This window comes from Marmota marmota, unplaced genomic scaffold (assembly GCF_001458135.2).
Source record: "Marmota marmota marmota unplaced genomic scaffold, marMar, whole genome shotgun sequence".
In the NCBI taxonomy this organism is placed as follows: Eukaryota; Metazoa; Chordata; class Mammalia; order Rodentia; family Sciuridae; genus Marmota; species Marmota marmota.
The window spans coordinates 17,079,688-17,097,107 of record NW_025999960.1 but is presented as its reverse complement, the minus strand read 5'-3'; the positions used below and the strand labels follow the sequence as shown (position 1 = coordinate 17,097,107).

At 39.7% G+C, this 17,420-nt stretch overlaps 1 protein-coding gene across 3 annotated transcripts in view; it reads left to right on the top strand.

The window, feature by feature from the left end:
* Bin2 (bridging integrator 2) overlaps window positions 1-17,420 on the top strand; it is a 33,356-nt gene that overhangs the window by 2,594 nt on the left and 13,342 nt on the right. For all 3 annotated transcript variants that reach the window (XM_015493464.2, XM_048802747.1, XM_048802748.1), the window contains exons 2-7: window positions 5,197-5,277; window positions 11,891-11,945; window positions 12,388-12,482; window positions 13,044-13,139; window positions 15,647-15,754; window positions 16,067-16,152. In XM_015493464.2, coding sequence (XP_015348950.2) covers window positions 5,197-5,277; window positions 11,891-11,945; window positions 12,388-12,482; window positions 13,044-13,139; window positions 15,647-15,754; window positions 16,067-16,152 — 521 coding nt within the window. The remainder of the gene's footprint in view (window positions 1-5,196; window positions 5,278-11,890; window positions 11,946-12,387; window positions 12,483-13,043; window positions 13,140-15,646; window positions 15,755-16,066; window positions 16,153-17,420) is intronic.

The window sequence follows — 17,420 nt, the reverse complement described above, 5'->3', positions numbered from 1 at the left end:
GCTAGCACCCTCTTCTTCCTGCCCTGAACCCTTACGAGGTGGGGAAAGAAGAGCAAACATGAGTCTTCCCTGGGAAACTTCCAGGTTGATGCAGAAAACAGCATACTCTGAACCCATACTCAAATATAGGAAGAGTCAGACATGGAACTTGAAGCGGTAGCCAGAGGTATTGTGTGGACAAGGGAGAGAATGGTATGGGAAGATGGAGCTGGTTCAGTTCATTCAGCTCCTAACCAGAGTCGTGTCTTGGGAGGTAACTGACAATAAGGTAAAGAGGGAGACAGTTTCAGTAAAGAGAAAGGATATAATCTTTTGAGGAATGTATAATAATGGTTAATGTGTCAAATAACATGTGCCTGTGATGGAGCAGGCACAGGAACATAAGAAGGCATGATCTCTCCCTTATGGAACCAACATTCTAGTAATATGATCTCACTTCATCTCTTCAACACACTTTAAATAAGATGTTTGTATTCCAATTTTTTTTTTTTTTTTTGGTCCTGGGGTTTGAACCCAGGGGTTTGCATATATTAGGCAAGTGCTTTACCACTAAGCTACACCCTCAGCCCCAGGATTCCAATTTTAGAAATAAGGAAACAAGTTTCAAAAGAGATTGGCAAATGGCAGAAAAATTACTGAAACCCAGGTGTTCTGTCTTTGAATAACCTCAGGCTGCTGCCTTTGCAAGGTTCCTGATAAACCACTCTGACATCTGTGCCTCCCCACTTCCTGCTGATCCTTTTTCAGAAGGATCAGGGATACCAGTGGAAACAGGCTCATCTTCCCCTGAAAAGCTGGGAGTAATGGTCAAGTGACTGTTAAACACAATAGAGATGAAACATTCTTCTTGTTCTGTTTTCCAGTTCCCACCCAAACACAACATGAGACTGGGTTCAGGCTGGCTTCATTGTATTTTTATAGTTTGTTACATCTTCACATTTCAGACTACTGCATTCACCATCTGTTTGTGATTTCTCTGTGGCAGACCTCTCAACTCTCCCCTAAGCAAGAGCATTTTTTAACACTCCTTTGTTGGTCTTTTTCTCTGTTGACTTTTACTCAACTTCAGTCCCAGAGGATTTAATTCATCAAATATTTGTGGAAAATTTCTTTGTTCAGGGGACTTGGCTGGAACCAGAATAAAAGGCAATCTTTTCTTGCCTGTCAGAAGCTTACAATCTAGTAAAAAAATAAAATAAAAGTAAGAGAGCTGAGAGATACATCTATGGGAATTCAGAAAGCAGAAAGAGTGGGGAGAATGGAGGGAGGCTTAACTCTGGAGGCTGAATTTGAAACAGGAATTGTGGATGATTCCTAGTTCCTCGGGCAAGTGGGTGAGAGAGCATTCCAGCCAAGGAATGCCAGCATAATCCAGCAGGAGTCTGCAAATCCTTTTAGGCAAAGTAGTGAGAAATGCAGCTGAGCCCGAGCACAGTCCTGTGTGGACTGTGGAAAAAGTATATTGAGGCCATATTAAGGAAAGCTCACTTCAGCATATATCCTAAAGATTTCTCACATCAACACAACAAAACTATTGCACCTAGAGAAAAATAATGCTTCATAATATCTAACATCCAGACCCTGTTCAAATTACCCCAATTGAGAGAATTAGCTGAAATGTAATTAATAATCACTTATGGTGAAGTATCATGTATTTGGTAGCCACCAAATATTTATGCAGTGATTTTTTTAAGCTTTATCACTCCACCCCAGTCTATGAAAGAGTTATTAGAATAGGAATAGGTCAGTGAACACTGAAATATTATTCATCCATATTCATCAAGTGTTAACATTTTGTCACATTTACTTTTTGATCCCCGCCCCCCCCCCACCACCACCAAATGTCTGTATTCTAACTTTTCAGCTGCCAGGCCAGGCAAATTTGGGGCAGAATTCTCAGGACAGGACTTTAGGGACTGATGTTATATTGTAGGTTATCATTAGGAAGTGATCCAAAAATAGAATTTTTTTTTTTAACAAACAACCGTTGAGCTCAGCTCAGTGGCACATGCCTGTACTCCAGTTATTTGGGAGACTGAGGCAGGACAATCATAAAGTTGAGGCAAGCCTGGGCAACTTAGCAAGATCCTGTCTCAAAATAAAATAAAAAGGGCTGGGGTTGTAGCTCAGTGATAGTGTTGTCTAGCATGTGCAAGGCCCTGGTTTAATTCCCAATACTAGGGAAAAAAATCTACTGAGCATCTGTATATCCTGTTCCCTCTAGGGTTTCTCCTTGAGAGTATAAGTGCCCTGACACAGGACGCATGGACCTATTGCTTATGACAACAGACAACTCTGGGCCCAGGGCCCTGAGGTACATTTCCAGGGTGATAACAATCGACTTTTCTCTTTCAGAATTGAAAGCCTTTTGGTCTTCCTTTGGAAACTGGGGAGAGGGCTCCATCATACCCTACCTTAAACTTTTTCTCTCTTTCTCACCCCCTCCACCTAGGAAGAGCCAACCAAGGGCAAAGGAAGGGAGGGGTAGCAAAAAAGGAAGTAAGAGCTGCACTTACCACTAAACAAGGTAGTTTGGCAACTTTCTGGTAGAGGACAATGTTTTGTTGGGGGAAGAGGGTGGAGCCAGGGAGTATGGCACTGTGCAGGCGTGGCAACAGAGGTGAAGTTAAAGACACACACAGACAAATAGACATGGCTAAACTGAAAAGGAAATACAGGCATTTATAGACAAGGAAGAAAAACTAGACATATGATAATGTATATGTATTGATTGCTCACTGCAGGGCAGCACAGAGAAAGGCAGTTCACATACATAACCTCATTTAATCCTCTCAACAACTTCAGGAGAGAAATATTATCCTAATGGAGGAAAGGAAGTTCTATACACTGAGGCTCAGGAGATTTAAGTGACTTGCCCAAAGGCTTATAGCCAGTAAGTGGAAAGGCCGAGATGAGAGTTAATTAATATCTGACTTTCTAAGAGCCCTTGAGCTTAACCACTACAGAGCTCCATAAGTGAGAGACATTAACCCCCTGGGGTAAGATTGGAGACACTTGGGTCTGTCTCTGCATAGAGCCTTCCTCACTCCCAAGACCTCAGCACTTATGCATGTGATTCAAAACCCTTCATAAAGAGACTCCAATCTCTCTAACTTAATTCCCCATCACTCCCCATAACACACCCTAAATGAGCTGTGCCAAAACATCTTAGGAAGCTGCTGTGAAGTCACATCCTCCCATGACTTTGCTGACGCTGTTGTCTGCCTTGAATCCTCTTTCTTCTCCCTGTCCCTTTCTTCCTTTCTCTCTCCTTTTTTATCAGTGCTGGGGATTGAACCCAGGACCTTGCACATGTTAGTCAAGCACTCTACCAATAAGCTACATCCCCAGCCTTTTTTTTTTTTTTTTTTTTTTTAAAGACAAGGTCTTGCTAAATTCCCTAGGCTGGCCTGGAACTTGCAATCCCCCTTCCTCAGCCTCCCAAATCGTTGGGATTATAGGTGTGCACCATGCCTGGCTCTTTATACTCTACTCCAATCAGTCAAAATCCTATTTCAAGGTCCAGCCAATGGTCTTCTTTTATACCAGTCTCACTCTCCTTTCCTGTTAAAATTACTAATATCTATTTTCTGGATACTGAGAGATCTAAATAAATAAAGAAAGTACTCAGTCCTTAAGGAGTCCCAGTTTGAAAAGACAGATAAATTCAAATAACAAAACAGTAATAGAAGCATATACAATTTACAGATGTTGCAACCACTGAACAGGGAGTGGTTAGCTTGATTAATGAGATGAAACTTATGTGGTTAAGCATCACAAAGGACATTCAACTAGTTTGGTTTGTTTTGTTTTAAGATATGTGCCTGGCAGACAAGGTGAGGAAGGGCATTCCAGAAAGGCAGTGTCCCCTTTGACAATAGAGACTGGGTCTTTTTTACTACCTTGTCTTTTGCCTTAGCACTGAGACTGTATAATGGATGTCTCTCAGGTTTTCTAGTTGAGAGAAGACAGACCTGGATAGCATTCATTTCTAGCTGAATTTCAAATGTATTTTATCAGGGCTTCTCAAAGTTTTCCACAAAGGCCCTCATGGAAAGAAGAGTTTCCTGCTCATCTCTCTAACCTCATCTATTGAGAAGAATCTGTGTCTATGGCTAGACAAGGGTCTTTTAAGAGAAATGTCTTCAAGGGAGATGGGGTTGTAGCTAGTGGAAGAGCCCTTGCCTCACATGTGTGAGGCGCTGGGTTTGATCCTCAGCACCATATAAAAAGAAAGAAATAAAAGTATTGTGTCCATCTACAACTATTTTTAAAAAATTTTAAAAATATCTTTAAGGCTCAAATTTATCTTTAAGAGCTATGCATATTTTATGTTCTTTTTGTTAATCTTTGTTTTAAGATAATGCCCTCACCAGGCACAGTGGTACACACCTGTATTCCCAGCAACTTGGGAGGCTGATGCAGGAGGATTGCAAGTTCAAGGCCAGACTAGGCAACTTAGTAAGACCCTGTCTCAAAGTAAAAAAGACTGAGGATGTAGCTAAGTGATAGCGCACCCCTGGGTTCAGTCCTCAGTACCAAAAATAAACAACATGTCTTCCTTCTTTCTCCTTAAGAAAAACACTTTAGGGCCAGAAGGTAGTTCAGTGGTACATCATGTGTGCTTAGCTTGTATAAGGCCCTGGGTTCAATCCCTAACACCCTAAAAAACTTTATTTTTGCAGTACTCAAGATTGAACCCAGGGCCTTGCACATGCTAGGCAAGTGTGTCTATCATTGAGCCACATCCCCAGCCTTAAAAAAAAAGGACTTTAGGGGCTGAGGTTGTGACCCAGTGGTAGAGGACTTGCCTTGCACGTGTTAGGCACTGGGTTTTATTCTCAGCACCACCATATAAATAAATAAATAAACACAATGTGTCCAACTACAATTAAAAAGTATTTTTTAAAAAGGACTTTAAATAGCAATGAGATTCTAGGAAGGTAAATCTTATTTATTTGGAAATAGATATATCCTCTAGCACACTGCTGCATACCTCCAGTTACACTTATTTGAAAAGAATCACAAAATATGATTGGTTTGTCAGCAACATGATATATTCCTAATTCTGCTGGGGTAATAAGAGTAAGACCCTTAGTTGCTTCCAAGACTATGAGAGAAGCCACAGTCATATAAGACCAACATATGAGAGATACTTGACTATAACTATGGCCTTTTCTGTCTTATATCTCCCAGGTCCTACAAAAATTGGGGAAAACTGTAGAAACCAAAGATGAGCGATTCGAACAAAGTGCCAGCAACTTCTATCAACAACAGGTAATTGGGGGAAGGGAAGCTTGGAGAAAGAAAGAAGACATATGGGATGTGTGGCAGAAGAACACAGGTTCTGCAAGCATCCTTACCAACCCAGCCTCCCCCAAGGGCTCAGGGCCACAGGGTGACCTGCTGCTTATCCTTCCTCTGGAACCAGAGAAATTTACCTTTCTGTTCCTGGATTGAACTCAGGGGCAGTTAACCACTCATCTAGGGATTTGTGGGAGATAGAGGAATGTTCTTTTCTCTTAATTGGTTCCTCCTGAGGATTGCCAAGGTACTGAGGCATCACCAGATCCTTAGACAACATTAAAGTGAGCCCCTGCCACCTTTGTTTTGGGCTTATATACCTCCCAGGGTACCATTCCTATCCTAGGTCTCCTCTCGACTCAGTGGCCCCTGTTCTCCTATTGTTGTTTACTACATCTTTTCTACCTAAGTCCTTTATTCCAAAATAATACCTCCATCTTTTACTTGTCATTGCCACCAACAAACCTCCTTTTATCACTGTTTCTTCTATTTCAGCAGGGTATTATGGATAATTTTATGTAGAAAATTTACACTCTGAAGTGGCTAACAGGTTTAAGCTCCATGGGATTTTTTACTTCCTATCTACCATGGGCAGGGTTTGTGCTCAGTATTTTACATACATTATATCATTTAATTTTTACATTAAACCTGAAGATTACTGTCCCCTCTTTATAATAAGAGTGTTAATCTGTTCAGGTTTGATAATTCATTAGAATGACTCTCAGAACTCATAAAGTTTCTACACATATTATGATTTTATTACAAAGGATATGAATCAGGACCAGCCAAATGAAGACACATATAAGGTGAGGTGGGAGAGGGTTCCAAACACAAAGCTTCTATGTCTTTAGGACATGTCATGCTTGGCATATCAGGTGAGCTTTAGGTGTCCAGAGTTCTTATTGTAGTTTCTTTCTTTTTTTTTTTTAATTTTTTATAAGTAGTTAAACATAATACCTTAATTTTTTTTAAAAGAGAGAGAGAGAGAGAGAATTTTAATATTTATTTTTTCGTTTTCGGCAGACACAACATCTTTGTTTGTATGTGGTGCTGAGGATCAAACCCAGGCCGCACGCATGCCAGGCGAGCGCGCTACTGCTTGAGCCACATCCCCAGCCCCAATAATACCTTTATTTTTGTTTTTTAATTTATTTTTATGTGGTGCTGAGGATCGAACCCAGGGCCTTGCACGTATTAGATGAGCGTTCTACCGCTGAGCCACAATCCCAGCCCCTTATTGCAGTTTCTTTACATGTTGAATCATGGGCTATGTGCTTGAACTCAAATCTCTAGCTTCCTTCCCTTCCTCTTACTTGGTCAAAGCCTGAATCTTCTAATGACAAGGTTGATCTTTCCAGCATGGACAGCCACCATCTTGAATTTAGTATAAACTCAGGTGTGGTCTGAGGGGACCACAATGAATAACAGAGACATAATATTTGAAGGTTATCTCCCAGGAACCAGGGACAAAGATCAGCCAAATTCTACATATACAATATCAGTTAGTTGAATTATATGGAAAACCATTTTAAATGATAGTGGAAGGATATTAACTATTATCAAAGTAATTGACTATAAATTAAAATCACTTGGGAAGTATTTAAAAGTGCAAGGTCTCTGGGAGTAGGACCTGGGAATCTTACTTTTACTTTTAAACTTTTTAAATGGAAAATTTCAAATATATACAAAGGAAGAGAAAATTGTGTGATGAATCATCATATACCTATCACCCAATAATTTATCATCTCATGGGCAATCTTATCTATGTCTGTACTTTTCTTCTATCCTTGATTTTTATGAAGCAAATTCCAGTAATCATTTCATCCATAAAAATTTTAATTTCATTACTCATTATAAAAAATCAGAAAGTACTTAAGAAAAAATAAAATGAATGTAAAAACAGTAAGAATTTCACACTCCTAAACTATGACCTCTGTGGTTTTACATCCTTACAACTATCTTGCTATGTTTGTATGTGGTATCTAAATGTATCCATAATAAATGTGAGGTTTACAAAAGTGAGATTATTCCATGCATGTGGTTTTGCAACTTGCTTTTTCCCCCAATTTAACTACATACTATTTATTTTATATTAAATATTTAAGATATTTCAGATTAAATATCCCACTAAAATGCAAGTTTTAAGTGCTATCTAAAAAATTTAGCACCATTCCTTAATACTGAAATATACTGTTAAGGGGTTGTAACTCAGTGGTAGAGTGTTTGCCTAGCTTGTGCAAGGCTCTGGGTTCTATCCCCAGCACCTAAAAAAGGGGGAAAAAAATATTCCAGTCAATGTTCAAGTTTCTGCGATTGAATCTTTTTTTTTTTTTTTCAACAGTTTGTTGAAATCAGCAATTCAATGACATGCTTAAACCTCTCAGATTTAAATCTCTTAATCTATAGATTTCTGATTCCTCTCTTTGATTTGTTGTTGATATCAGGTTATTTGTCCTGCAGTTCCCTGCAGCCTATATTTTGCTGATTGATCTCTGTCTTATTATTTGAGGAGTTCCTATGTCCTGGCAAATTGATTGATTTACAGGCTTGATGAGACTTAGTTTTTTGGTCTTTGTTTTGATGTCAAAAATATTTCATAGGTGTTTGTATATTCTTCTCTCAGGAAGCACCTGTAATGTCTGGTTGTCTCTTTTTGTGTGTGTGGTGTTGGGGATTGAATCAAGGGCCTTGTGCCTGCAAGGCAGGCACTTTACCAATTGAGCTATAGCCCCAGCCCTGGTTGTCTCCTTGTTTGTGTAACATAACAGCCATAGGTGATCATTGACTATGGAATCAGCTTTTTATTAATAGCATGTCCTATTCCTCCCAACTTCCCAGCTTGTGTCAAAGCCTTGCCACTTGCCTAGGTTCCTTACCAAATTTCCATAGGTAATTTTTCTTTGAAGCTGTGCTTGCTTTCCCCTTACCCTCTTTTTTTTTTTTTTTTTTAAGAATTTAACTTTCATTTTATTGTTGTTGTTGTTTGTATGGTTCTGAGGATCGAACCCAAGACCTTGCCAGTGCTAGGCAAGCGTTCTACCACTGAGTCACAACCCCAGCCCCCATTACTCTCTTTTCAAAAACATATTACGGAGCTGGGATTGTGGCTCAGTGGGAGAGCGTTGCCTAGTATGTGTGAGGCACTGGGTTCGAATCATCACTGCATATAAATAAATAAGGGCCCATCAACAACTAAAAAATAATAATAATGCTGACCACAAATGGTGTGTTTTTTTTAATTACAAAAAAAGAGTTATTTTCTTAAAGCAGCACTTTAATCTCTTCTAATATTAATAGCTGCTTCCATTTTCTTGTCTTTAAAATCAGATCTAACAATCCAGCTTCATCTTTCCCTCCTAGATCTCCTTTAGATTAAGCACTTTGAGCACTTGCTCAGGGTTTGATTCTGCTATTTATACTTATTTTACTAAGTGTTTGGGTTTCTCTGAGTCCATTTTTTTCTCCAGGAAATAGGGAACTCCAGGACAAGGACCTTCTTCTCCATGTTCAGTACCCCAGTATCTTAGAACCTAGATTGTGCCTAGCTTAGGACAGACTTCCACAGGGCACTAGTAGCTCAATAACTGAGGGCTGAACTTGTTTGTATAAGGGGTAGGAAAGACTGACTCAGAATTTTTATGGCAATACCAGGGTTTGGCAAGATTTCAGAAAGTAGAAGTGATAAAATCATAAGAACTAAATGGCCTTACACTGCATTTATAAATGAGGAAACTAAAGCCTGAGAAGTGGACTAACTTGCTAGTTGGGAGTAGAGCCAAGATACTTGACTCCCAGACACATAAGAACCAAAACTGTGAAAGTCAAAAAAGGAGTAGATTCTGGGAATGACTACTTGGAGATGTTTTAGGGGAAGATGGATTGGTCAGAGAAATAAAATGACACCCAGTGTTGTCCCATCTTCCCTCTATTCCACCCCTGCCACCATTACCACCTGCCGCAGTCTGGCTGGGCACAAATCACGAGCCACCACACAGCTTGCAGATTCAAACAGCAACTCTTTATTCCCGAACTCACACCAGCCGTCTACAATCACGTTCTGGGGAAATCCACGTTCTCTGCCCAAATCCACGTTCTCTCCCAAATTCTCCTCCACTGGGCTTCTGTCTCCCAAAATATACTGTCTGAATCCCGTGAGAACTCAAGGGGAACTTAGGCAGCAGGATACGCCCTATTCCCAGCAGGAATAATCTTAAACCTTAAACCTGGAACCTAAACTGGGAACGCCCTAAACCCGATTATGTTAAACCGGGAACACCCTAATCCGCCCTGGTCCTTGAGCAAGGTCAACTACATTCAATGTCACTGCAAAATGTCAGCAACATGGGGTACGCTGGCAAGGAAATTGTCATACCTACTTGGCTAATGGCTCCCAGCAACCACCTTCACGTATATTCCCAGACTTCGTCTCCTCAAAGGAATGAACAAGAGCATGGAGGAAAAACTTTGTAATTAAGAGGCTTGATTCTAAGACAGAAATGGAGATGGGCCTTGTGAGGTACTATGGAGGCAGGAGGCACTCACATTTTCTGGACTATGATATAAAATAGCACCCATTAGTTTTAAACAGTGCAGCACCATACATAAAAGCTTTGATAAGTAATATTTTTAGGCCATATGATATATACTGAGAAAAAAACTAAAAGTGTGATTTGTAGAAATCATGCAAAATAATTTGACTGGTTTTGTTAGTAATCTATTTTTGAAGTCAAGTTTTCATACTGAAATAAAAAGTTAAGTAAGCATTGTTTTCTTTCAAAAAAGAACTTGAAATTCTTGTTAATTTTATAATCTATAAGACACTTTCAAATCGCTCTAAAACCTTGATCATCATATTCAAAATTTGCAGACTTATATCCATATTTAAAAGACATCATGTTCATTTAACAAACTATCTAAACTTTTTCTGTAAATGAAAATACAAGAAGGAAGTGAGATATCCTTCCTGGTGAGTGCTGAGTGTTCCTAAATTTTGTTAACTGACTGAGTCTGTCTTCATTGTACTACTGAAAATGTTTTCTCAAGGTCATCAGTGACTTCCAATTACCAGCTCTAGTGATTTTTACTGACTCTTCTTGCATTCTGATCTCTTTGTGGCATCTGACTCTTTCTTGATCATTTATCTGATGTTCTCTTGATCCTCATTTACTACATTTATATAACCTTACTTCTTCGCCCAGCTTTCTGACAGTGCCTTCAACTCCTTTGAGATGTGTCCTTATAGCCCTGGGCATTCAGCCATTGAGAGGGACTTTTCAGTATGAAGCATGATCAGAAATTTGGGCTGGCCAGGCATGGTGGCGCATGCCTATAATCCCAGTGATTCTGGAGACTGAGGCAGGAGAATCCCAAATTCAAGGCCAGCTTGGCAATTTAGCAAGACCCTGTCTCAAAATAAAAAATAGAAAAGTGCTGGGATGTGGCTCAGTGGTAGAGTGTCACTGGGTTCAATCTCTAGTGCTGAAAAATAAAAATTAAAAAACAGTTCATTGCTGGGCGCATGCCTGTAGTCACATTTAGGAGCTGAACCAGGAGGATCTTGAATTCAAAGCTACCCTCAGAAACTTAGAACCTTAGTGAGACCCTGTCTCTAAATAAAATATAAAAAGGGCTGGGGATGTGGCTCAGTGGCTAAGCACTCTTGGGTTTAATCCCCAATACCCAGAAAAAAAAAAAACACAGATTGAAATTTGAACTTCGAACTCTAGATGATACTTTCCTGTCCTTTTCCCCTTCTTTTTATTTATTCATTTATTTAGAGACAGGGTCTCATTATGCTGCCCAGTCTGGCCTCAGTCTCCTGGGCTCAAGTGATCCTCCTGCCTCAATTTCATGAGTAGCTGGGACTACAGTTGTGTATCACAAACCCAGCTCCCCTTGTTGTTTAGAAAGAGGAGGAGACCATTTCTGCACTTGGGAATTCTAGCCAAAAAAGAGAATTCAGACATAGGAGCAAAGATAGAATGAGAAAGAGAGAGAGAGAGAGGGAGATGGGGGCGGGCGGGAAGAGAGAGAATGAGAATGAACTATAGATGAAGATTTGGGGATTATAAATGGAGGTATTAATGACAAGGCCCTTTAGAGAAATATAAAGCAGGCGACTGCTAGCTGGGTAAGGTGAGGCAGGGTAAAGGATATCAGGGTGAAGAGAAGTATCTGTGAGAGTAGTCAGAGAAGAAGGAAGCCTGGAATCTGCAGAAGATGGCAGTAGTTTATCTACCCAGAGAGGAGGATGTGAGCTGGAGGATCACATAGATAGGATCACATAGAGGACACTTAAATTTCAACAGAAGAGCTTGGCTATAGGTTTTTGTTCACTGGAAGGAACAAGCAGAAGAAAGAAGTAAGGATATCGTCAATGCAGTGGACACTCTAGCAACCTCCCAACTTAAAAACTGACCCAGAGGAGACAGCCTACAACTTAAAGAAAGTCTGGTTTATGACAATTGTGAATATTTGAAGAAATTCTAGGAGTGAATTCTGCATTTAATCTAGTTTTCAACTTTGATGTCTGGAGCATCTTTAAAAATATACCTCTTTAGTCACCAAAACTACTTTGCCCTTTCAGGCAGAAGGCCACAAGCTCTACAAGGACCTGAAGAACTTCCTTAGTGCAGTCAAAGGTGGGTATTAAAGCTCAGAAAAATCCAGAAGGCATTTGTATAGATGCTAAAACTTCTGGGGACGGTAAAACAACCAAATCCCATCTTTTTTTTAAATACTTTTTTAGTCGTTAATGGACTTTTATTTATTTTATTTATTTATATGTGGTGCTGAGAATCAAACTCAGTACCTTGCACATGCTAGGCAAGTGCTCTACCATTGAGACACAACCCCAGCTCCCAGACCCCAGCTTTTTACCACTTTTCTACCCTTGATTTCTGAAATTCTGTGGGCCTATGGGGAGTCACTTTTCCTTTCACAGCCTCATCTAGCTTCCTTCACTCATAAGCCAACCTTCTGAGTTTGTCCTTCTGAGTTGGACCCACTGATTTGTCACCCATGTGATTATATCAAAATGCTTTTGGGGAAATTTGGTGGTAGGACTGAATTCTCTCCTTTCAGTGATGCATGAAAGTTCAAAAAGAGTGTCAGAAACCCTGCAAGAAATCTACAGCAGTGAATGGGATGGTCATGAGGAGCTGAAGGACATTGTAGGGGTAAGGGCAATGTGGACTTCACCATTCTTCACCATACACTCCAGTTCTCATCTCGATTTCAGCTGAGCTTCTCCTTCCAAGAAAATAGGAAAACAAAGGAGCCAGTCACATTGTCCATTTGTGTAGCCTCAGTCTCTGGGTGGTAGGAATAAGCTGCAATGTCAAGGTAAAAAGAAGCTTCCCCTAATCAGTGGCCTCCTCTGATTTTGACCCTCTTTCCCTCTTTCCCTCTTTAAAACTTTACAGAAGTTTTACCTCCTGGAAATGGGTTGTTTTAAAAAACTAACTTTATCAGTTAATTACTCTCAAATATCCCTGGACCCTAAGCTGTAGAGTCCCTGGCCCTGATCATATGATCATTCTTTATTCCAGGTTTGCTATAGGGCACTTCCTTGGGGGCAGAGATTGTCTCTTCTTCCTTTGAATCTTCCCTAGACTCCAACATGATTTTCTAAATACAGGACTACAAAGAAGTACTTGCAGGAGAATTTGGGTATTTGGGTAGGCAATTGTTGAGATGCATGAAAGGGGCCCTCACCAGCCTCTGCCTCCATCCCACAGAATAATGATCTCCTTTGGGAAGACTATGAAGAAAAACTGGCTGACCAGGCTTTGAGGACCATGGAAAACTATGTAGCCCAGTTCAACGAGATTAAGGTACTTGATAGGGGCTGGGGTTGTAGCTCATGTAGCTTGCCTCACATGTGTGAGGCACTGGGTTCAATTCTCAGCACCATATTAAAAATAAATAAAGGGGGCTGGGGATGTGGCTCAAGCCGTAACACCTGGCATGCGCGAGGTGCTGGGTTCAATCCTCAGCACCACATAAAAATAAAATAAAGATGTTGTGTCCACCAAAAACTGAAAAATAATAAAAAAATTCTCTAAAATAAATAACAAAAGAAAGAAAGAAAGATACTGTATATTCATCTACAACTAAATAAATTTTTTTAAAAAAAAAAAAAGGTACTTGATATACAGAATTGAAGCTAGGTTTTGGGTGGACCACATTCATTTAAAAAAACAGGTTAAGATTTAGATTTATTTATTTACTTGGCATGCTGGCAATTAATCCAGGGCCTCATGCATGCAAGGCAAGTACTCTACCACTGAGCCACAACCCAGTCTCACATGAAAGCCCATAGTTAAGGGTAAAGTTGGGTAGGTAAGGAGACAGATTAAGGCTGAGGGTTAGACAGGAGGTTAGGATGGAGGGCTAGAGATAGCATGAGGTTATACTTAAACTTAGATTTCAGTATCTAGATTTGAGCTCAGTGAATCAGATCTTGGTCAGAACATCTCTTAGATGTGAGATATAGCTGATGGGGATGAAGGTACTTATTGTATAGAAGAATAAACTTGGGGGAGGGTCATAATAGTTATTTTCAAATATTTGAAATTATGCTTTAGAAGAACTCAGCCTGTTTTAAATGGTTTCAGAAAGCAGAATTTTCAAAATTCATTTATTCATTTAATTAAATTTATTGAACACCTACTTTGTTGGCCGCTGTGACAGTTTTAGATTTAGAGGATGAAATTAGAGGGAGACAGACTTAAAAATTTATATTAAATATTAAGTTTAACTTTTAAGTTAGAACTTTCCAAAATGAAATGAAATATGCTCTCAGTCAGTGAGTTGTCTGTTCTGAATTCAACCCGAAGTTGAATATATCTGGGTTATTGTAGAGGAGCATTATATCATACAGGAAGTTGGACAAGACAGTTATTAAGATCTTTTCAATTTCTGTGATTCAGAGAAGTGAAATGGCCAGTGACACTTTGCTTCTCCCTGGTATCATTTGTAGTTTGGATGAGACTGAGTAGATTTTCTCTTACTGCTCATAGTAATTTACTATTTTTATTGGGCTTTAGAGGTTTTAGAGCATTTTATAATCAGCATTTGGTCTTTAAAATAATACTTGTGTGGGGAAGATGGAGGCTCCTGAGATGCCAAAATAGATAGGCCTTGCTTAGGCCACAGGACTAATGAATGACTGTGTTGGGACTAGGAACCGAAACTCCTGACTTTCAATTTAGTGGCATTCTCAGTGTTATTTATCTTGGAGGCTGAGCCAGTTTATAATGGATTCATAGAAAATACTAAAAGTTAATATGGCTTCTACATGCTTTGTAGGATTGTCCCTTACTCTCTCTCCCCTGAGAATTCCCATTCTTCTAACAGAGTGAGGGAAATTTCTGGGGCACCAAATCCTGTTAGAAGGTAAAATTTTGTGATAAGACCAAGAATTTTTTTTTTTAATTTTTTATTGTGTGTTGTTCAAAACATTACAAATTTCTTGACATATCATATTCCACACTTTGATTCAAGTGGGTTATGAACTCCCACCTTCACCCCATACACAGATTGCAGAATCACATCAGTTACACATCCATTGATTTACATATTGCCATACTAGTGTCTGTTGTGCTCCGATGCCTTTCCCATCCTCCACCCTCCCCCCTCCCCACCTCTCCCCTCCCCTCCCCTCCTCTCTCTCTACCCCCTCCACTGTATAACCCTGAGGGTCTCCTTCCATTTCCATGCAATTTCCCTTCTCTCTCCCTTTCCCTCCCACCTCTCATCCCTGTTAAATGTTAATCTTCTTCTCCTGCTCTTCGTCCCTACTCTGATCTTAGTTACTCTCCTTATATCAAAGAAGACATTTGGCATTTGTTTTTTAGGGATTGGCTAGCTTCACTTAGCATAATCTGCTCTAATGCCATCCATTTCCCTGTAAATTCTATGATTTTGTCATTTTTTAATGCAGAGTAATACTCCATTGTGTATAAATGCCACATTTTTTTTATCCATTCGTCTATTGAAGGGCATCTAGGTTGGTTCCACAGTCTTGCTATTGTGAATTGTGCTGCTATGAACATCGATGTAGCAGTGTCCCTGTAGCATGCTCTTTTTAGGTCTTTAGGGAATAGACCAAGAAGGGGAATAGCTGGGTCAAATGGTGGCTCCATTCCCAGCTTTCCAAGAAATCTCCATACTGCTTTCCAAATTGGCTGCACCAATCTGCAGTCCCACCAGCAATGTACAAGTGTACCCTTTTCCCCACATCCTCGCCAGCACTTGTTTTGTTTCTCTGCTTGGTAGTATGTTACCTCCATTGTGGCTACAGAAAAGCAAGTATCCATACCCTATCACTCTGGTTTAGGAAAGAATTGCCAAAAGGGGTCGAAAACTTGTGGACTATGATAGTGCCCGACACCACCTAGAGGCCGTACAGAATGCTAAGAAGAGAGATGAGGCCAAGACTGCCAAGGTAAAGAAAACAAAGATCTGGTAAAACTTTCCTGCCCTCCCTGCTGTTCCTCTTCCTAGAGTGAGCAGGTAGCCGGACCAAGGTGGGCATAGGAAGTGATAAATTTGGCATCCAGTGCTCTGAAGGAAATCCTATTTCTTCTGACACTGATACTGAGTCTTGAAGCTGGGGAGGGCATGTGTCTGGGAAAAAAGAGGAGAGGCATTGCTCCAAATAAGCCTAGTTCCTGAAAAAATGCAGAGGATGAAGGAGATTTTATCTAGCCTTGGGTTCAGGATTGAGGGGGATTGTCTTGTTTCTTTTACCACACAGGCTGAGGAAGAGTTCAACAAAGCCCAGAGTGTGTTTGAAGACCTAAACCAAGAACTACTGGAGGAGCTGCCTATTCTTTATAATAGGTAATGATTGAGATTTAGAAAAAGGCTTACTTCCTGGGCAAGTGGAAGGCAAGGCCGCCTTACAGCCCAAATCCATCATCTCATGAAAAGAGGCCTGATCCTCCAGATGTTGTGGAGCATGCCTGTAATCTCAGCAACTCAGAAGGCTGAGGCAGGAGGATTGCAAGTTTGAGGCCAGCTTGGGCAATTTAAAGAGACCCTGTCTCAAAATAAAAATTTTAAAAGGACTGGGGGTATAGCTCAGTGGTGGAGTGCATCTGGAGTTCAATTCCCAGCACCACAAAAAAAGATAAAAAATGAGGGGTGGGGAGGGCCTGGTCCAAGAGTAGGATCTAACTTGCTGTGTGATATTAGGCAAGCCACCTTATCTCTACACCCTGGTTTCTTTACCTATAATTCAATGATAGCCATCCTTGCTCTGCCAGCTTTTCTGGGTTTGACTACAGGATATTTCTTGTTTAAGAGAAATCTTGGCAAGTAAAGTGCTGTCAGCATGCACACTGCCAGGATCTGCTTTCATGCTCAAGTATGTATTGTTTTAAACAACCTTGGTTTATATAATACCAGATCTACATAGATTAGCCATAGGATGACTATTTGTCTTAATGGAGGTGTCATTGTTTCATAGTAAAGCGTTTTAGATTTAAATTTTCCTAATTGGAAGAGAAATCTGAGCAGAAATTCCACTTGCATATTGTTTTCATTGTAAAGATATGCTTTAATACAATTGTAGTAAAGAGTATTGTGTATTGTAACTTAGTCTGCATAAGAGGTATTGAGGATTGAATTTAAAAAATTGGTCTATATATAGAGCCTTTTAATGATACATCTATTCTAAAATAATAATTATGTGACTCCTAATTTAAATGGAATTTAATTTCTTTGGCTAGATTATGATTTGCCTGATTAATATTAAGATGAGTTTTCATTCCCAGGATCAATTGAGAGGAGCAGCTAAAACCTAAAATCAAAACTATCAAATTGAGATTTGATAGTTTCTTTAAATGTAAACTTCCCCAATTCATTTATAGAATTCCATTAAGGTATATACAGATATAGAAATCCTGTATCATACAAAGAGAAAGGATAACTACTTATTATAATAATCACAATCATATGGTCTTCTATTTATATATCCCTTAAAAAAATTCTTCGAAGCACTTTCATATCTACTTTAATACCTCAAAAACTTGAATCTGATAACTTCTTGAGCCTGGACATTGGTGTCAGCCTGGCTAATATTATCTCCCCTGGTCTTCTTGCTCCCA